At 37.3% G+C, this 22,321-nt stretch overlaps 1 protein-coding gene across 6 annotated transcripts in view; it reads right to left on the minus strand.

Moving 5' to 3' along the window:
* LOC132177009 (MADS-box protein JOINTLESS-like) overlaps positions 1–22,321 on the minus strand; it is a 69,032-nt gene that overhangs the window by 7,327 nt on the left and 39,384 nt on the right. For all 6 annotated transcript variants that reach the window (XM_059589200.1, XM_059589203.1, XM_059589202.1 and 3 more), the window contains one exon: positions 18,002–18,080. In XM_059589200.1, coding sequence (XP_059445183.1) covers positions 18,002–18,080 — 79 coding nt within the window. The remainder of the gene's footprint in view (positions 1–18,001; positions 18,081–22,321) is intronic.

Here is a 22,321-nt window from a genome sequence, read left to right on the forward strand (position 1 = left end):
CTCAAATGTACTTATTCTGTGACAAGTACAACTTTCCCGTTTTTCTATCCCTATGAATCTCCATACCAAGGATTTTCTTCGTAGCACCCAAATCCTTCATTTCAAACTCATCACTCAACATAGATTTCAATCTCTTAATCTCCAACATGCTTTTATCAGCAATAACTAATAAGCATGTCATCCACATAGAGTAACAAATAAACAAAAGAACCATAAGAGAATTGCTTGTAATGCACACAGCTGTCATAGCTACTTCTTGTGTAACTATGTCTGATCATAAAGCTGTCAAAGCGCTTGTACCACTGTCTTGGAGATTGTTTTAAACCATACAACGACCTCCTCAACTGACAAACATGATCTTCTTTACCTTCAGCAATGAACCCTTATGGCTAATGCATGTAAATGGTTTTCTCAAGCTCACCATACAGAAATGCAGTTTTCACATCAAGTTGCTCAAGTTCCAAATCATTTAGAGCAACCATGGCAAGCAAAACGCGAATAGAACTATGTCTCACAACAGGAGAGAAAACTTCATTGAAGTCCATACCTTCTCTTTGACTATAGCCCTTTGCTACCAAACGTGCCTTGAACCTTGCATCTTCAACACCTAGGATTCCTTCCTTTTTCTTGAAGGTCCATTTGCAACCAACAGTTTTAGCGCCTTTAGGCAATTTCACCAATTCTCATGTTTGGTTCTTATGAAGAGACTCAATCTCCTCATTCATGGCAACAGCCCATTGAGTAGACTCACTACTTGTGATAGCTTCTGAGTAAATGGAAGACTCCTGGACTGCAGTGTCCTCTGCCACAGTAAGTGCATATGCTACCAAATCTGCATAGCCATATCTCTGAGGTGGCCTAATCTGCCTCCTCTGTCTACAAGCAGCAATACTGGTCTCTTGCTCTTCTTGTGGATCATCATCATCAGAACTGGAATCATGAATATTTGTAACAGGCTGATCTTGAGTGTTATCTCGCACACCTTGTGAAGCCTCCACCTGAAGTTCCACCTCCTTGCTAGAACCCTGCTCCTTTCCTACAGAAACAATAGACTCCTTTCTCGGGTAAAGCATGACAGATTCATCAAATACAACATCTCTACTGACTATAAACATAGGTGATTTAGGATCAGAACACCACAATCTATATCCCTTCACCCCATCCACATAGCCTAGAAATATACATTTCTTTGACCTAGGCTCAAGCTTACCATCATTCACATGACAATAAGCAGGACATTCAAAAGTTTTTAAAAATGAATAATTAGCAGGAATACCAGACCATACCTCATAAGGAGTTTTACAATCAATGGCTGTTGATGGAGAACGGTTGACCAAATAGCAAGCAGTATTGACCGCCTCAGTCCAAAAATCTCTAGACAACCTGGCATTTGAAAGTAAGCAATGCGCTCTCTCCAAAATAGTCTTGTTCATCCGCTCAGTAACCCCATTTTACTATGGAGTATGACTAACTGTGCGATGTCTAGCGATGCCTTCATCCTTTCAGAATTTATTAAATTCACCACGACAAAATTCCATGCCGTTGTCTGTTCTGAGTCGCTTGATTTTCTTCCCAATCTGATTCTCAATTAATGTCTTCCATTGCTTGAAAGTGACAAACACATTACTTTTCTTCTTCAAAAAATACACCCAGACTTTTCTCGAATAATCATCAATAAATGTAATAAAGTATCGAGCACTACCTTTTGATGGAACCTGAGAGGGACCCCATAGATCTGAATGGATATAATCCAATGTACCACTTGTTCTGTGGATGCCTGTACTGAACTTGACTCTGCACTGTTTCTCGAACACACAATGCTCACAAAAGTCAAGAAATCCTGTTTTCTGGTCACAAAGCAAACCCCGTTTGCTTAGGATTGTCATACCCCTATCACTCAAATGACCCAACCGCATATGCCATAACCGGGTAGTGTCTGAATCTGGATCATTTGAAGAAGACACAGCAGCTGAACTTGGTACCGTACTACCCTGAAGAAAGTAGAGGCCATCAATCTTGTTACCTTTCATTATTACCAATGAGCCTTTGCTAACCCGAATGACTCCACCTTCACTGAAATACTTGTATCCAAGGGAGTCCAAAGTGCCCAATAAAATAAGATTTTTCTTCAAATCTGGTATATGTCGAACATTCGTCAAAGTCCTCACAATCCCATCATGCATCCTAATTCTGATTGTACCAATACCAACAATCTTGTAGGCAACATTATTTCCCATCAAGACTGAACCACCATTGACTGAATCATAGGTAGTAAACCAATCCCTTTTAGGGGACATATAAAATGTACAAGCAGTATCAAGGACCCACTTGTCGTGAGAACAATCATTAGAAACGGTAACTGCAAGGACAAGGTCTGAGCCCTTAGAATTTCCTTCGACAACACCAACCACAGAAGAGGAACTTTGCTTGTCACTTTCCTCTTTATTTTTCAAGTTCGGACACTCGGATTGATAATGCCCATACTTTTTACAATAGTAACACTTTACTTTCTTCTTTGACCTGGACTGTGATCGGCCTCTTGATTTACCTTTACCCGAATCCCTCTCACTAGATCGACCTCTAAAATTAGAAGAATTTTCTGAACAACCTTTAACAAATAAACCCCCTGCCTGATTATCACTACCTTTACTATTCAATCTTGTCCTCAACTCCATATAATTTAAAGCAAATTTAACATCGGCTAAGGAGATAGTATCTCTACCGTACAACATTGAATTAACAAAATTATCAAAGACATCTGGTAGTGAACACAACAAAATCAGGGCATGATCCTCATCATCTACTTTAATATCAATATTTTTCAGATCCAAAATAATTCTATTAAAGTCATCAAGATGATCACAAAGAGGCATACCTTATTTCATCTTGAGGGTATATAACCATTGCTTCAAATACAATCGGTTAGTGAAGGATTTCGTCATGTACAAGCTCTCCAGCTTCTTCCAAAGTCCAGCGGCTGTTTCTTCATCGGCAACTTCTCTTAAAACTCCATCTGAAAGAGACAACAAAATTGCACCATGAACTTTTTCTTCAAGTTCCTTCCTTTCCTCCGTTGATAATGTTGATGGCAACTCGCCATCCAAAATCTTCGCCAAGCCTTGTTGTCGTAACAAAGCTTGCATCTTGATGCGCCAAAGGCTGAAACTATTTTGACCATCAAACTTCTCTACAAATTTTGCAGTAGCCATCCTGCCAAATAAATACCCAAGCTTGGATACCAATTTGTTGTGACAAATGCAAATTCTAAGATCACTAAAGAAGTAGAAAAGTACATAATAGAAAAATAACACAACCACACAAGACACCAAGATTTAAGTGGTTCGGCTTAACAAGCCTACATCCACAGGATGAGACGATCCAAAAGAAATTTACTAACAAAAGAGTGGAGTACAAAAAGTAGTACGAATAAAACCACTCGTACCCAAAAACCCCAATACACCCCAATCTCACTCAAAAGAGAATTAAATACAAAAGAGAATATTCTCTAAAATTCTCTAAGCTCTTCAGCATTCCAAATGTGAGATCAAACTGAAGAAAAATGGTGTATCTTCTTCTCTCTTCAGCACAAGCCTCTCTCTCTCTCTCTCTCTCTCTTGGCAACTTCAGTTTTTTCTTCTTTCTCTCTTATTGACCGAATGGCTTCAATAATAAAACAACAAAGCCTTTTCACAAAGCTTCTAGAAGAAGCTCAATAAATGGAAAGACAAAATGGACGTGTAGGAGAGAAACACAAGTCAAAAAGTATGGGATGCTTTAATGGTTTGGGGCCCACGGTAAGGTTGAAGAAGAAATGCAAGTCACCTCTTCTAACAATAAGCATGTATTTATAGCCCCAAGACTCCTAAACCTAATAAAACTACGAATTAGAATCGGAATTGTAATCCTACGATGCCAGTCTTGACGGAACAAGCCTTCGTTCGGACGGTCCTACTTAAATCCAACTACGTAACGGAAAAGGAAAACTAAACTAAGTAAAAGACTAACAAAGAAACATAAACCTAGTAAAAGACTAAAACGTAAAATAGGCGTCGGGATTGCTATTGAACAGCCAGCTAACAGACACCTCGGGTTTTATTATGGAGAGTCCTCTGGATGAACGGCTTCCTACCCGTCCGGACGGTGGTCCCTAAGGCTGTATCAACAACATTCCGATCTACACTAGGGTAGAAGCTGGGTTGCAGAGTTTCGTCCTCTGTGATCATATTAGAATTCTTAAATTCTATTTTTGTATTCTATTTAAACATATTGGTTCTCTTTATTCATGGTCGGGTCGTATGTGACACTTCCCATTTTGGATCAATAGTGGACTAACATGAGCATGAATTTTGTGTTGGGATTACTAAGGATACAAGGAGATAATGATTCCATTTTTGTTGTGGTCGATCAGTTTTCGTAGATGACTCACTATAATTATGCATGCAAGAAAACTTATGACGTGGTGAATGTCGCTCAATTGTATTTTCGGAAGGTGTGTCGACTTTATGAATGCCATTGTTCATTGTTTCTGATCGGGAGAAACTGGGTTTCTTAGCCATTTTTGGAGATGTTTGTGGAGATTGTCCATCACTAAGCTCGATTTTGGCAGTGCCTATCATCTTCAAACCAATTAGCAAATGGAGGGTGTTAACCGTTTGTTGGGAGATTTGCTTTGGTGCTTGGCTGGTGAAGATATCAAGTCATGGGATCAATAATTATTTCAAGTTGAGTTCATTAACAATCAGTCTACAAATAGGAGCATCAGTTTTTGTCCTTTCTATATTGTCTACGGAACTAACCCTCGTGGACTATTAGATTTAGCACCTATTCTTGATTTGAAGCAGGTGAATGCTAAAGTCTCTTATTACTTAGATTCAGGAAGTTCACAAGGTTGTGGCTAAGTACAAAGTAATTTCTGAACAGAAGAGATGTGTTGTAGAATTTGAGGAAGGTAATTTTGTTTGGGTTGTCTTGACCCAAGAAGATTGGAACGTTGGAGATTATTGAGAAGACCAACTCAAATGCGTATTGGTTGAAACTTCCACGCCATATCAAGACGTCCAACGTCTTCAATGTCAAAAATATTGACCCGTACACAGGAGATTCATCTGATAAGCATTCAAATTCAAGGGCAAATTCTCTCCAACTGAGAGAGGGAGAGGATTATGTAGATTAGGCTAGCTTGAATTCATGAGGAAAATAGGAGAAGATGTGCATGTTCGAATTGCTAGATGATTTTAGGACAAACTTCCAAGGAGTCTTGCTTGATGGCCACTCGCTATCAATCCAAAAAGGTTATTCATGTGATAGTCTTAAATAGTAGCACCTACATAATACTTTTACAATCTACCCAGCCAATGTCAGACTTACTTGTTAGGATGTCACAATTTCCTTTGCTCAAATCCTTAACGTCCTCTTCAAGGCCGAACGTCATGTTGTACTGACTTAACAACACAAGGTATTACTAATTGGCTCTCATACTATTTGTCACGAGGTATGGAAAGCACTAGCCATATTTTGTTATTACTCCAAAGAAACTAGTCAAAACTACAATTCGAGCTCCTTGAAATCACTTATAATTCCAAGTCACACAAATTAAAGAACTAATGCAGCCCTACTTGGTGGGTTGGAGCGAAGAACAACAATAAAGCAACGGATAGGTAATTCTAGATCTTGAGTCTATCAATGATCTGAGAATTCTTCTTGAAAAGCTAGATACTTTCTAGGTTTTGAATGAAAAAGAGGAATAAACTCAACTATGAGTAATTCTAATTAATAAAAGTCAATAATCAACATAAACTCCTATTTTCTCTAGAGACTATAAGCATATATTTATAGCCCAAAACCCTAAACCTAATAAAATATGACATAAATACTCCCAAAACCCTAAACCTAATAAACTAACGAAATAAAGACTCCAAAAACCCAAAACCTAATAAAATAACAACATAGAGTCGGCTAGAAAATAAAACAAACTAATGGCACTCGTCCGGACGGGACATATGGTCGTCCGAACAGCCACAACACTTAAACGACAAAAACATGAAATAACATATGAGATCAAAATACACTCTGATCTACATCATTCTCCCTAGGTTGGAGAGAATTCTTCCTCGAATTCGGCCGGTTCTTCCCACGGTCTTCCCGCTGTCCAGTCAGCTCATTTCATCCTCCTCTTCTCAAAATCACAACAAGGCCACACCTCATAATAAACATGATGGCCCGCACCGCACCTTGCTGAGTAGACTTGCCAAGCTTTGCTTGTACCTTGCCCTTCCCAAATGCCATGAGAATCCCCAAAGAACTCACAAAGACCCTTTCACTCTTTGATAGAAAAAGTCATCTCCGCCCCATAGATCTCATCACAACTTTGGTTAAAAGATTTTGACAAGATAGCATCTACTCCAAGGAAATCAACTTTCAAATCAAAGATTTCTCTTTCAGGACTTTCATCAAACACGTGGTGTATAGAACTCACCTCTTTGTCGGGATAGATGTCATAGATTGGTGGAGAGGCCCAATCTACTGAGCAATCTTCTTCAATAAATCCATCTTCCTCCACCACAACTGATTGACTCCTGATCTCCGTCGCCTCTCTAGGCACCATCTCCGCCATCTTCCTAGGTACTTTTTTTTGTGAATTTTTTATTTTTTATTTTTGTGTCACCAAGAACTCTTTTGTTTGCAAGCAACCTTGAAATTCCAGTACATCGAGTTTGAATCTACTCACCCGCTGATTGCAATGAGCTTGTGCAAGGTGTTGACATCCGTGCATTCGCCACTCCGCAAACGGGTTTCTAGATCCACACCCTTTTTTTTTTATAAGTAATAATGATATAAAAAGCGCAAAGGGGCGCAACCCACATACACGGGAAGTATAAACAGAGAGCGCCTAGGAGGGAGAGAAATGAAAAAGAAAATCAGAAAAACTAATCACTAAAGGAGCTAGCCAAGCGGCCGTCCACACCCTTTGTGACCACACAGGTTGGATATTCCAGTAGTGACATCTTCAATTTGATCCCTCATAGCCGTGAATTGATTCTCCACATGTTACCAACATTCAGCGATAGGTTTGCCTTCCGCCTCTGAAAATTGAGGTATTGGTTGGGGACGACAATTGTTCAGCCCACCACCCATGTGCCGCAGATTAATCGCTAGTTGCTCCTTACGTGCTGTCTTCGTGCACACGCGAACCTCGTTCATATCTGCCAGATAGTCGCTCCTCCGCATTCTTGAAAAGTAACTTGAACTCTGATACCAACTGATGCAGCCCGACTTGGTGGGTTGCCGCAAAGAACAACAATAAAGCAGCAGATAAGTAATTCTAGATCTTGAGTCTATCAATGATGTGAGAATTCTTCTTTAAAAGCTAGATACTCTCTTGGTTTTGCAGGAACAAGAGGAATAAACTCAACTATGAGTAATTCTCATTAATAAAAATCAATAATCAACATAAACTCCCTTTTCTCTAGAGGCTATAAGCATATATTTATAGCCCAAAACCCTAAACTTAATAAAATATGATATAAATACCCCCAAAACCCTAAACCTAATAAAATAATGAAATAAAGACTCTCAAAAACCTAACCCAAATAAAATAACAACATAAAGTCAGCTAGAAAACAAAACAAAATGACGGCGCTAGTCCGAAAGGGACATATGGCTGTTTGGACAGCCACGACACTTAAATGATAAAAACATGAAATAACATATGGGATCGGAATACACTTCGATCTATATCAAGAACCAATTTGGAATTTAGCATCTATGTAAAACCTTTACAATCGACGCATCCAATGTGGGATTAACTTTTTTAAGTGTCACAATTTTCAAAATTACTTTGTATGAAATAACTTATATTTTTATTTTTTTTTATTATTATTTTTTTTATAAACATCATAAAGAAAGTAATGATGAAGTTACATGATCAATGGTTAAATTATAGAAACTTAGGATTTTTCATGGTAAATCCATTAATGTTATTGTTAGAAGAGTTATTAGGGTTTGTAACAGTCATTAATAGGGTTTGAGTGATGTTTTGGCCATTGTGTGGTAGGCTACGTAACAAGTTGAATAGCCTCCATCTTTTGTGCCTAAATCATTCATGCAAACTAAAAAATGGTATCAGAGCCTTTGGGTTTAGATCTTTTTTCTAATCGTTTCGTTTGTAGTTTTTTTTTTCTTCGCTTGGTTAAACTTTTAGTACTTGGTGTTAGTGATTGACCCTCTGGTGGCAACACTGCCCATGTGGGCTTTGTTTCCACATGGGCAGTGCCCTAATAGAGCTATAAAAGAGCTATTCGTTGTGAGGAAAAAAAAGAAGGGAAACTACCTTTTGCTCCTATGAACTATAGCGCATTGGCACTTTCCCTCCATGAACTGCCAAATGTACTACTTTGCCCCCATGAACTACAATTTTATACCCAAAACCCCCTTCCATCAATCAAAGCCGTTAACTCAAATGGCCAACCCATCACTTTGCATCACTTTGCCCCTATGAACTATAACGCATTGAAACTTTGTCCCCATGACCTACAACGCATTGTTACTTTGACCATCTGAGTTAACGGCTTTGACTGACGGAAGGAGGCTTTGGGCACAAAATGGTAGTTCATGGGGGAAAGTAGTACAGTTGGCAATTCATGGGAGGAAAGTGCCAAGGCATTGTAGTTCATAAGGGCAAAAGGTAGTTTCCCCTAAAAAAATAAAGAATCCACGACAGTTTGAGTTAGGTGAGGGTCATATTTACCCCTAAACATTATTTTGATTCTTTAATGTTGGAAAAGTGATTGACTTCTAACTTCCAAATTGTTGCACCGAATTCATTCCTCGACTCTTTTTTTTTTTTTTTTTTTCAAAGCCCTCTATATCGTTTTTCTTTTTTTTTTTTTTTTTTTTTTTAAAAAAAAAGAAATTAAAAATTAAGGTGCGGCCGGCCACCCCAGTTGGGCCTAGGGGTGGCTTCGGCCACCCCAGACCGGACACCCCTTTATTTTTAATTTTTTTTTTTAAAAAAAGAAAAACTTGAGATGGGGGCATTTTGAAAAAAAGAAAGAAAAAAAAGAGTCAGAATGGTTAAATAGCAACAATTTGGAAGTTTTTTGGGGGGGAGGCAAGTGTTACTTTTTAAACATTGGAGGTCAAAGTGCAAATGGGTGGATAGTTCAGGAGGGTAAAATGTATTTTTCCCATGAAAAAAAGTTTGCCATGTGTTTTCATAGTGGTTCTCGTGGTTGCCTATCGTGTGGTGGTTGTCGACGTTGTTGTCGCTTTGTTGGTTGACGGCTATTGTAGTCTTTTTTGGTGAATTTCTGAGTTTTCGACAGCCTTTTGGGATGTTTTCCGGCTCTATGTGATCGTCTTCGGCGAGTTTCTAGCAATTTTGTAATACTTAATGATAGTTTTAAATTTTTTTTCGGCAAGATCTAGCTTTTGGCTATTCTCTATCTTGGATAAGGATAGCTAGAGTTGTGTTTGGATCTTCTCATTCCAGGGAAAGGATAGATGGGTTTGCTGATTTTTTGATCAGTTTAGGAGGTTCGCATTGTCTCTCATCCTGCTCAAGCCAACTTTCCTTGATTTTTGTCCGGTCCATTATCTTTAACATTCGGTTCAGTTGGTTCTTTACTGTTGATTGTGTTTCTCATCCGGTTTAGTCCATTTCAGGTTCGGTTCAATTTTTTTTCGACAGGTTCAGTGCCTTCCAAGTCAGTTTAATGTCTTACAGGTCCAGTTCAATATGGTTTCAGATCAGTTTGTTAGTTTTTTGTCTAGTTCAGTTTGATTTATAACTGGTTTAGTAGTTTTCTTCCCCGTTTCAGAGGGTTTGGAGACCATTTCAGTATCTTTTACATCCGGTTTAGCCGTTTTATTTCTAATTTAGCATTGTTTAAAGCCGGTTAAGTATGTTTTTGTCTGGTTTAGTGCTGTTCTTGACTGGTTCAATGGTCTTTTGTCCAATTTCGTGCATTTAATTGCCGGTCTAGTCTTGTTTTAGCCCGGTTTGTGTTGGTTTGGGCGAGCTTCCATTGAGTTTGTTGCTCGGGGGATTAGTTCCCGTTGCAGCTGTAGTCAGTGTTGGTTGATCACAAGAAACGTGATCATTGTTGGCTGTCGAGATTCGACCAGTCTAGGTGTTTTGTGGTAAGATTCGATAGACCTTGGTGTTTTGCGGTGGTTTCCGACCAGTTCTTGGTGTTTTTCGGCCAGATTTTACTGGCCTTGGTGTTTTACGAGGAGATCCGACTAGCCTTGGTGTTTTTGCAGTGAGATCCAATCAACTTTTAGTGCTTTGCGGAAAGATTTGACCTTCCTTGGTGTTTTTGTAGTGACATCCAATTGACTCCTAGTGTTTTGCAATGACATTCAACCAACCATAATGTTTTGTGGTGGGTTTCGACTGGTTCTTGCTGTTTTCTAATGAGATTCTACTAGCCTTGGTATTTTGCAGTGAGTTCTGACCACCCGTTGTAGTTTTCTGACATTTTCTACTGGCGTTGAAGCTTTTAGCGAATTTTCTTTTTATTTTTTATTTTTATCTATCTTTGTATTCTGTGCTCCAAGTTGTTCCAACTTGAGGGGAATGTTCGAAGAGTTATTAGGATTTGTAAGAGTCATTAGGGTTTGAAGGATATTTTGCTCATTGTGATATTTTCCAACATCTATATAATAAGATGTGTAGTAGACTACATAACAAGTTGAATAGCCTTCACCTATTGTGTCTAAAACGCCCTTGCAAACAATAACAGTTATAAAAAAGTTTTCTAATTTTCATTTTTGGGTTAGAATTATGATGAATTCATCGTCTAGGTCACAATCTTCTCCTGTCAATAAATAACATAACGGATCTTTGGATTTCTTTGAGGATGTGATTAGGAGTAGGTAATTTTCATGTTGTCGTTTGTATTGTTTAGGAGGTTGCAAGCATCTTCAAACTATTTATTGATTTATATTAATAAACATAAAAAAATGGTGTTGAATAATAAACTTTTTAACATTTAGTTGAGTCTTTTCATTTCATATTCTCATATGTTACTAAGTGTCTTTTCATTTCATATTTTCCTATGTTACTAAGTGAGTTGAAGAGGTTGTGCCTTTTAGTTTTTCAAGAGTTATTTTACATAAGAATTACATGGGAGTTATATGAAATGTAAATAAATGAAGTTATTGTGAAGAAGTTAGAAGGGTCATTTGTATCCTATAAATACCCATGTAAGCAAGTAATTTTATTAAATTGAATAAAGTTGAATATTCCTCTTCCTATTTTGTGTTATCTCTTAATGAGTGTTATTTCAAATTTTCAACAAATGGCCATTCCGACCGACAGTTTCTAGATCCTAGAGAAATGACCAAATTCAACCTTCCCATTTCAATTCCCTCACCTTTCCAAAGGCAATTTTGATAATTGGTGCATTCGCATCAAGGCATTGCTTGGATCGCAAGATGCTTGGGAGATTGTAGAAAAAGGCTATGATGAGCCTAGTGATAAAGCTTCTTTGAGTCCTAATCAAAGAGAGTCTTTTCAAATACTTCGAAAGAAGGATCAACAAGCTCTCACTCTTGATCATCAATGTTTGGATGACGCTATGTTCGAGATGGTGGCGAATGCAACCACCTCCAAGCAAGCATAGGAGATTCTTCTAAACTCCTATCAAGGAGTTGATAAAGTGAAGAAAGTTCGCCTTCAAACATTAAGAGGCGAATTTGAAGTTTTTCGAATGAAAGAATCTGAGTCAATTGTGAATTATTTTTCAAGGGTGTTGGCCATAGTAAAGCAAATGAAGAGATATGGAGAAAAATTGGAAGATGTTCGAGTCATTAAGAAGATCCTCCGTTCCTTGCAACAAAAATTTGACTATATCGTTGTAGCTATTGAAGACTCGAAAGATTTAGAAACCATGAGTATTGATCAACTTATGGGATCTCTTCAAGCCCATGAAGAAAGGCTCAACAAGAAGAAGAAAGAGCCATTGGAGCAAGTTCTAGCTACAAAACTCTTTTTCAAAGAGAAGGAATAAGAGCAAGAAAGGAGTCAAAGAGACAAGGACGAGGAAGCGGTCGTGGCCGTGGTATAGGAAGAGGAAGAAGCCCACGTAATTGGAACAATTACGAAGAAAGAGATCAAGCATCAAGAGGACGAGGACGAGAAAGTAATAGGAAGCAATATGGAAGAAGGTGTGATAAATCTTAAGTTATATGTTATAATTGCCAAAAATATGGTCATTATACTTGGGAGTGTAGAAGTGATGCTAACAATGTTGAAGAGGAAGCCAATTATGTTGAAAGAGAGGAAGTAGAGCCCACTTTGTTGCTAGCTTATAATGGAGAAGAAAGAGGAAAGAAGAACTTGTGGTATCTTGACAACGCGGCAAGCAACCATATATGTGGAGACAAAAACAAGTTTGTCGAGCTTGATGAATCGGTGAGCGGGAATGTTACTTTTGGAGACTTGTGAAAAGTTCCAATAAAAGGGAAAGGTACAATCTCAATTCTCTTGAAAAATGAAGGACAACAATTTATTACAAATGTTTATTTTGTTCCACGTATGAAAAGTAATATTTTGAGCTTGGGACAACTCTTGGAAAAAGACTATGAAATTTATATGAAAAATCGTAGTCTTTTACTAAGAGATGACAAGAAGAATTTGATAGCCAAAATTCCCATGAAAGCAATAGAATGTTTTTATTAAATAGTCAAACAGATGTGTCTAAATGTCTCAAGACTTGCTTGAAAGATTCATCTTGACTTTGGCATTTGAGATTTGGGCATGAAAATTTTGGCGGCTTAAAATTTTTGGCACAAAAGAGGATGGTGAATGGCTTGCCTTCTATTAATCAACCGGATCAACTTTGCGAAGGATGTCTAGTCGGCAAAAAATTCAATAAAAGCATTCCAAAAGAATATACTACAAGAGCAAATGAGCCACTTCAACTTGTTCATGCGGATGATTGAGGTCCAATTAAGCCATCTTCATTACGTAAAAATCCTTACTTCATTCTTTTCATTGATGATTTTAGTCGAAAGACTTGTGTCTATTTTTTAAAGGAAAAATCTCAAGTGTTTAAAGTTTTCAAAAAATTCAAAGCCTTTGTGGAAAAACAAAGTGGCTATTGTATTAAATCCTTGAGATCCGATAGAGGAGGCGAATTCACATCTAATGAATATAAAGAATTTTGTGAAGAATATGGAATTCATCGCCCTTTAACGGTCCCGAGATTGCCACAACAAAATGGTGTTGTTGAAAGAAAGAATAGGGCAATTCTCAATATGGCTCGAAGCATGTTGAAGACAAAAAGAATGCCTAAAGAGTTTTGGGCGGAAGCTGTTGATTATGTCGTATATCTATCAACTCGTTGACCTACAAGAAGCCTATGGAACAAAACACCACAAGAAGCATGGAGCGGAAGAAATCCAAGTGTTTCTCATTTGCGAGTTTTTGGAAGCATTGGCTAGACACACGTACCGGTTCAAGAGGGGTCCAAGCTTGATGATAAAAGCAAAAGGTACATCTTCATTGGCTATGACTCAAGTTCTAAAGGCTACAAGCTTTACAACCCAAATTCCAGCAAAGTTGTAATTAGTAGAGATGTAGAGTTTGATGAAGAAGACTTTTGGGATTGGAGCATTCAAGAGGAAGAAAAATATGAATTCTTCCATTTTCTTGAAGAAGAAGAAGAGTCAAGAAACGAAGAGCACACTACACCTTCTCCATCTCCAACAGATTCTAGTACACCGTCGTCATCATCTTCAAGAGGGAGTTCAAGTGAAATGCCACCACATATGAGAAGTCTTCAAGAACTCCATGAGGTAACCGGGAATTTAAATGATGATCTAACTCTCTTTTGTCATTTTGCGGATTGTGAGCGAATAGGTTTTGAAAAAGCGATAAAAGATGAAAAATTCAGAAATGTCATGGATGAGGAAATCAAAGCAATTGAAAGATCAACACATGGGAGTTGGTGACTATTCCAAAAGAACAAAACCCATTGGACAAAAATGGGTGGTCAAGGCAAAGAAGAATGAAGAGGAGAAAGAGTGGATCCAACAAACTTCAAGAGTTTAGTTGGAAGTTTGAGATACTTGACATGCACAAGACCTGATATTCTCTATGGAGTTGGGCTTAATAGTCGCTATATGCAGTCACCTACCTCATTTCAAGGTGGCTGAAAGAATTCTTCGTTATTCAAGAAGGCTAAAAGAAAATAAGTTTAAAATGGGGTGTTGAATAATAAACTTAATTTTAACATTTAGTTGAGTCTTTTCATTTCATATTCTCATATGTTATTAAGTGAGTTGAAGAGGTTGTGTCTTGTAGTTTTTCAAGAGTTATTTTATATAAGAATTACATGGGAGTTATATGAAATGTAAATGAATGAAGTTATTGTGAAGATGTTAGAAGGGTCATTTGTATCCTATAAATACAAGTAATTTTATTAAATTGAATAAAGTTGAATATTCCGCTTCCTATTTTGCGTTATCTCTTAGTGAGTGTTATTTCAAATTTTCAACAAATGGCCACTCCCACCGACAGTTTCTAGATCCTAGAGAAATGACCAAATTCAACCTTCCCATTTCAATTCCCTCACCTTTCCAAAGGCAATTTTGATAATTGGTACATTCGCATCAAGGCATTACTTGGATCGCAAGATGCTTGGGAGATTGTAGAAAAAGGCTATGATGAGCCTAGTGATGAAGCTTCTTTGAGTTCTAATCAAAGAGAGTCTTTTCAAAGACTTCGAAAGAAGGATCAACAAGCTCTCACTCTTATTGATCAATGTTTGGATGAAGCTATGTTTGAGAAGGTGGCGAATGCAACCACCTCCAAGCAAGCATGGGAGATTCTTTTAAACTCTTATCAAGGAGTTGATAAAGTGAAGAAAGTTCGCCTTCAAACACTAAGAGGCGAATTTGAAGTTTTGCGAATGAAAGAATCCGAGTCAATTGTGGATTATTTTTCAAGGGTGTTGGCAATAGTAAATCAAATGAAGAGATATGGAGAAAAATTGGAAGATGTTCGAGTCATTAAGAAGATCCTCCGTTCCTTGCAACAAAAATTTGACTATATCGTTGTAGCTATTGAAGAGTCAAAAGATTTAGAAACCATGAATATTGATCAACTTATGCGATCTCTTCAAGCCCATGAAGAAGGGCTCAACAAGAAGAAGAAAGAGCTATTGGAACAAGTTCTAGCTACAAACTCTTTTTCAAAGAGAAGGAAGAAGAACAAGAAAGGAGTCAAAGAGGACAAGGACGAGGAAGCGGTCGTGGCCGTGGTAGAGGAAGAGGAAGAAGCCCATGTAATTGGAACAATTACGAAGAAAGAGGTCAAGCATCAAGAGGACGAGGATGAGAAAGTTATTGGAAGCAATATGGAAGAAGGTATGATAAATCTCAAGTTATATGTTATAATTGCCAAAAATATGGTCATTATGCTTATGAGTGTAGAAGCGATGCTAACAATGTTGAAGAGGAAGCCAATTATGTTGAAAACGAGGAAGTGGAGCCCACTTTGTTGCTAGCTTATAATGGAGAAGAAAGAGGAGAGAAGAACATGTGGTATCTTGACAACGCGGCAAGCAACCATATATGTGGAGACAAAAACAAGTTTGTCGAGCTTGATGAATTAGTGAGCGAGAATGTTACTTTTGGAGACTTGTGAAAAGTTCCAATAAAAGGGAAGGGTACAATCTCAATTCACTTGAAAAATGGAGGACAACAATTTATTACAAATGTTTATTTTGTTCCACGTATGGAAAGTAATATTTTGAGCTTGGGACAACTCTTGGAAAAAGACTATGAAATTTATATGAAAAATCGTAGTCTTTTACTAAGAGATGACACGAAGAATTTGATAGCCAAAATTCCCATGAAAAGCAATAGAATGTTTTTATTAAATATTCAAACGGATGTGGCTAAATGTCTCAAGACTTGCTTGAAAGATTCATCTTGGCTTTGGCATTTGAGATTTGGGCATGTAAATTTTGGCAGATTAAAATTTTTGGCACAAAAGAGGATGGTAAATGGCTTGCCTTCTATTAATCAACCAGATCAACTTTGTGAAGGTTGTCTTGTCGGCAAACAATTTCGGAAAAGCTTTCCAAAAGAATCTACTACAAGAGCAAATGAGCCGCTTCAACTTGTTCATGTGGATGTTTGTGGTCCAATTAAGCCATCTTCATTCGGTAAAAATCGTTCCTTCCTTATTTTCATTGATGATTTTAGTCGAAAGACTTTGGTCTATTTTTTAAAGGAAAAATCTCAAGTGTTTAAAGTTTTCAAAAAATTGAAAGCCGTTGTGGAAAAACAAAGTGGCTATTGTATTAAATCCTTGAAATTCGATAGAGGAGGCGAATTCACATCTAATGAATTTAAAGAATTTTGTGAAGAAAATGGAATTCATCGCCCTTTAACGGTTCCGAGATCGCTACAACAAAATGGTGTTTTTGAAATAAAGAATTGGGCAATTCTCATGCACGACCGGATATTCTCTATGGAGTTGGGCTTATTAGTCGCTATATGAAGTCACCTACCTCATTTCAAGGTGGCTAAAAGAATTCTTCGTTATTTCTAGGAGGCTAAAAGAAATTAAGTTTAAAAGGGGGTGTTGAATAATAAACTTAATTTTAACATTTAGTTGAGTCTTTTCATTTCATATTCTCATATGTTATTAAGTGTCTTTTCATTTCATATTCTCATATGTTACTAAGTGAGTTAAAGAAGTTGTGTCTTTTCATTTTTCAAGAGTTATTCTACATATATGTATGAGATATCTATCAACTCGTTGTCCTACAAGAAGCCTATGGAACAAAACACCACAAGAAGCATGGAGCAGAAGAAATCCAAGTGTTTCTCATTTGTGAGTTTTTGGAAGCATTGGCTAGACACACGTACTGGATCAAGAGAGGTCCAAGCTTGATGATAAAAGCAAAAGGTACATCTTCATTGGTTATGACTCAAGTTCTAAAGGCTAAAAGCTTTACAATCCAAATTCCAACAAAGTTGTAATTAGTAGAGATGTAGAGTTTGATGAAGAAGGCTTTTGGGATTGGAGTATTCAAGAGGAAGAAAAATATGAATTCTTCCCTTTTCTTGAAGAAAAAGAACAGTCAAGAAACGAAGAGCCCACTACACCTTCTCCATCTCCAACAAATTCTAGTACACCGTCGTCATCATCTTCTAGAGGGAGTTCAAGTGAAATGTCACCACATATGAGAAGTCTTCAAGAACTCTATGAGGTAACCGAGAATTTAAATGATGATCTAACTCTCTTTTGTCATTTTGCGGATTGTGAGCCAATAGGTTTTGAAGAAGCGGTAAAAGATGAAAAATTGAGAAATGTCATGGATGAGAAAATCAAAGCAATTGAAAAGATCAACATATGGGAGTTGGCGACTATTCCAAAAGAACAAAACCCATTGGACAAAAATGGGTGGTCAAGGCAAAGAAGAATAAAGAAGGAGAAAGAGTGGATCCAACAATCTTCAAGAGTTTAGTTGGAAGTTTGAGATACTTGACATGTACAAGACCGGATATTCTCTATGGAGTTGGGCTTATTAGTCGCTATATGTAGTCACCTACCTCATTTCAAGGTGGCTAAAAGAATTCTTCGTTATTTCTAGGAGGCTAAAAGAAATTAAGTTTAAAAGGGAGTGTTGAATAATAAACTTAATTTTAACATTTAGTTGAATCTTTTCATTTCATATTCTCATATGTTACTAAGTGAGTTGAAGAGGTTGTGTGTTTTAGTTTTTCAAGAGTTATTTTACATATATGTATGAGATGTAAACGAATGAAGTTATTGTAAGGAAATTAGAAGGGTCATTTGTATCCTATAAATACCCATGTAAGCAAGTTATTTTATTAAGTTGAATAAAGTTGAATATTCCTCTTCCTATTTTGTGTTATCTCTTAATGCGTGTTGTTTCCAATTTTTAACAAATGGCCATTCCATCCTAGCTATAACATCAAACGCTACATTATTCACCTGCTAAAAAGTATATCTAACCTGCAGCTCCAAAGATGGTTCATCCAATTTGTTGAGTTTATTTGATTCCAGATTTTGTCTTTCAATTACCTGCGGCACACTTCAAACAACAATCGAATAGTGATTCAGTTCCTTCTTCCTTTGTTTTCCTTAAAAGAGGATATATTGTTCTAGGTGCAAAGATGCCAAAAGAAGACATCAATCTTGCCAAGAATAAAATGAAAGTATAGAAGAAGTTCTAAAATATACTACATTTTCTTAATTTTTTTAGATACTTAATGTTTTTCACATGTGAGATCTTTATCTTCTACTTTTTTAGAAAGATTAAAGAGAAGAAACTTCGGGCTGGTGAATGAAGATGTATATCTTATATTGACATATTTGCTGTTGTCTATTAGCCAACTATGTATTCAATTAAAATGTGAAGTTATACCGATTGATACAGAAGATACATTGACTTCTAACTTGGTTATTTCATAAACTTACAATTTGTAAACATTACATGACTTTGACTTTAGATTTGGTGATAATTACTGAAAAATGTTAATTAAAAGCTACAAAGCAACGTGGTACAATAGTTTCCATGATAGTTCATTAATGTTGCCAAATTGATAGTATACCTTTGAAAAGGCTAAAATCATGCTTAACAAATACAATCAAAGATAAGTTCATAGAAGTTCCATTAACACAACTAGAATAAAAAACATGCACGGACAAGACACTTGCAAGTATGTGGCATTGACAGCCAAAAGTCACAATAAAGTATTAATTTGTATATTCCTAAACATAAGAAACTTTACCATCTTAGCAAGGCTAAAACAAACTTTTCTTTTTTCTATTCCTCAATGTACGTGTGACCATTTGAGCAGAGAAGAAGAAACTTAAAGGGAAAATAAAAGTAGATCCAATGGGCTATAACACTTGTCATCTCATGACTTGTTCTAGGTTACCATTAATAACAATTTATTCTACTAAAAAAATTTAATTGCACTATAAGATTCATTTTGGTAAATCAAAGCTCCTACATTTGACCGGTTCGTGAAATATCTATAGTGAAATTAAAGTCATCTAAAATTTAGTCACTTAATTTCACGATTTCTTAATCCTCTCAATTCAATCTTTTGACTATTCTTGTATTCTTGAAATCATATTTCATTGAGTACATTTCATTTTAGTAATTGCTTACTAAGATACTCAAGCTTGAGATTTAAAATAATGGGGAAAATCCACATACTCCCTTCAACTTATCACCCAATTGACAATTTCCTCCCTCAAACTTTCAATTCCAACATTGTCTCCCCAAACTACAAAAAATTGCCAATATCCCCCATAATGACGAAAATACCATTAATAAAAAAAAAAATAAAAAAAAAATCTCAAACTAAAAATTAAAAAAAAATGAAAAAAAAAAAATCATTTTTGTAAAAGAAAATAAAATTTTCTTCCTTCTTTTTGTTTTGTTTTTTTTCCTCAAATTTATAAGGGTTTTTTTTTTTTTTTTTTTTTTTTTTTTGTCTTATTAACGAAAATTTATGGTCATTTTTGTCGTTTTACTAGCCTTTTGGGGACATTGTCAATTTTTTGATAGTTTTTTTTTTTTTTTTAGTGGGGGGGGGGGCACTGTGTTAGGAAATTAATCCTACCCAGGACCTGTGAGATGCGAAAAATAAGAAGTACGCGGAATAATAAAGATAAGGCAATCAAATCATACACGACACTAAGATTTAAGTCGTTCGGCTTAACAAGCCTACATTCACTGGTGGATACGATCCGGAGAAAATCCACTATCAAAAGATGAGTACAAGAGAATAACAGGGCAAGAAAACCACTCAAACCCAAAGTCCCAAATACACCCAATTCTCACTTTGCCCAAAGGAGAATAATAAAAAAAAGGAAAAACTCTCTCTTTGATGCTCTCACTTTTTCTCTCTATTGTTGCCACACCAAAACACAAAGCAAATATTACTTTTTCTCTTTGTGGACAACCCCTTTTATAGGACATAAAAGTCGGCTAAATCAAGGCTCCAACTCCAATTCGTAGAAGGACTTCAAGTCCAATTCATACTATGAAAGGAAAACTAATTCCAAGAGCAATTGGGAATAAAAAACGTGAGCCAAAAGAATCCTCCTTTAATGATGCTGGATCCTACTCCAAGACTTGTAAAATCAAGTCACACGTTAACAATCTCCCACTTGACTTGAATCCACCAAGTCGTAACACAGTGAATCTCCTCTAGATGTCTCCTCCACCTGTCCTCAAGCTCAAAGACCAGCTTCAGTTTCTCAATAGTCACTCATTTTGTTAGCATGTCTGCCAGAGTCACAGTTCCGCGAATCTTCTCAAGTAACAATTGTCCACTTTCAAAAAGAGATCGAATGAAGTGATACCTCAAATGTATATGCTTTGTTCTTGAATGATAAGCCGGGCTCTTTGCAAGAAAAATGGCACTCTGACGATCACTATGTAGAACGAACTTCTCATTCTTCTTTCCCAACTCATTCAAAAAACATTGTAGCCAAACCATCTCATTTCTAGCTTCTGTCACGGCCACATACTCCGCCTCTGTAGTGGAAAGGGCTACAATTTTCTGTAACCTTGAGGTCCAACACACAGCAGTACCTCCTAGAGTATATACAAACCCAGTAGTACTTTTCCTACTATCAGCATCACCCGCTAGATCAGCATCCACGTAGCCGTGCAGCTTCAAAGCTGCACCTGTAAAGCAAAGGGACATATCTGAAGTTCCTCTCAGATATCGCAAAATCAACTTGACTGCCTCCTAATGCTGCTTCCCTAGATTACTCATGTACAACTCCCACTGCATGTGCAATATCCGGTCTAGTACAGACCATTGCATACATCAGACTTCTGATAGCTGAGGCATAAGGCACCTTTCTCATGTATGCTTTCTCTTGATCCATCTTTGGTGATTGATCCCTGGTCAGTCTAAAGTGACTCCCTAAGGGTGTGCTCACTAACTTAGCTCCATCCATGCTAAATCTACTGAGAATCTTCTTCACATACTCTGTCTGTGAAATCTTCAGTGTACTATTGACCATGTTCCTTGATTCTCATCCCAAGGATTTGTTTAGTAGCACCAAAATCCTTCATTGCAAACTGCTTTGACAGCTGGTTCTTCAACTTGTTGATGTCTTCCATACTAGCCCCTGCAATGAGCATGGCATCTACGTACAAGAGTAGAATAATGTAAAATGACTAATTGATGCTTCCAATTCTCCTAATTGGGAGCATCAATTAGTCTCTCTTTGATGCTCCCCAAACGACTCTCTTACACTGTAAGGGAAAAACTCTCTCTTTGATGCTCCCAATTCTCACGGGTCTTGGGTAATAGGATTAATTTCCTAACAACTGGTATAAGAGCCAAGTTTAGTTTCCTGGGATGGGTGTCTAGAACACGTATGGTTTGGAGTTGTGCCGGTTCCCGCAACTCTTGTATGTGTGATGCTCTTAGAAATGTGTTGTTACCGTGCACAACAATGATGAATAATATGGAATCGAAATGAGTGAGATCAAGAGGGTGTCGAGACACAGATTTACGTGGTTCGGCAATGTGCCTACGTCCACAGGAGAGAGTGCGGCTATATTTTACTATTCAATGATTTAGGGTTACAATATAGCATATTTATAGGAAAACCCTAATTACAAGTGTTTTGGAAAACCCAAAATACCCCCAATAACTTATTTGTCCCCAGGCCCACATAAACTAATTACACTCAATGAGCCAGTGGTATAATATGAGCTACTTGTTCCAACAATCTCCACCTTAGTGAGTATTCACCTCTTTGAAGGTAATCAAGTATTGGGCCTCCACCTAGAATTAATAGGTTTGGGGATGCGGCCTTCTCTTCTCTCCTTTCTAGCACCTAGAGACATTTGTCAAGTCCAAGTAATGCTTGAACTTGTCTGCGGTAACAGGCTTCGTCAACATGTCCGCTGCATTCTCAAAAGTGTGAATCTTTTCAAGTAACAATTCACTTGTAGCAACCAATTCTCTGATCTTGTGAAGCCTCACATCAATGTGCTTGGTTCTCGCATGATACACCTGGTTCTTTGCCAAGTAAATGGCACTCTAACTGTCACAATATAACAGAACTCTACCTTGGTGAATACCCAGCTCCCTGACTAACCCTGTAAGCCACAAAGCTTCCTTTGCAGCCTCAGCTGTCGCCATATACTCCGCCTTAGTCGTGGACATCACAACCGCGGACTGGATCATAGACGTCCAACATATGGGTCCTCCTGCAAGAGTGAACACATAACCTGTAGTCGACCTCCTATCATCCAAATCCCCTGCATAATCCGCATCTACATATCTGACG

The sequence above is a fragment of the Corylus avellana genome, chromosome ca4 (genome assembly GCF_901000735.1).
Source record: "Corylus avellana chromosome ca4, CavTom2PMs-1.0".
NCBI classification, from domain to species: Eukaryota; Viridiplantae; Streptophyta; class Magnoliopsida; order Fagales; family Betulaceae; genus Corylus; species Corylus avellana.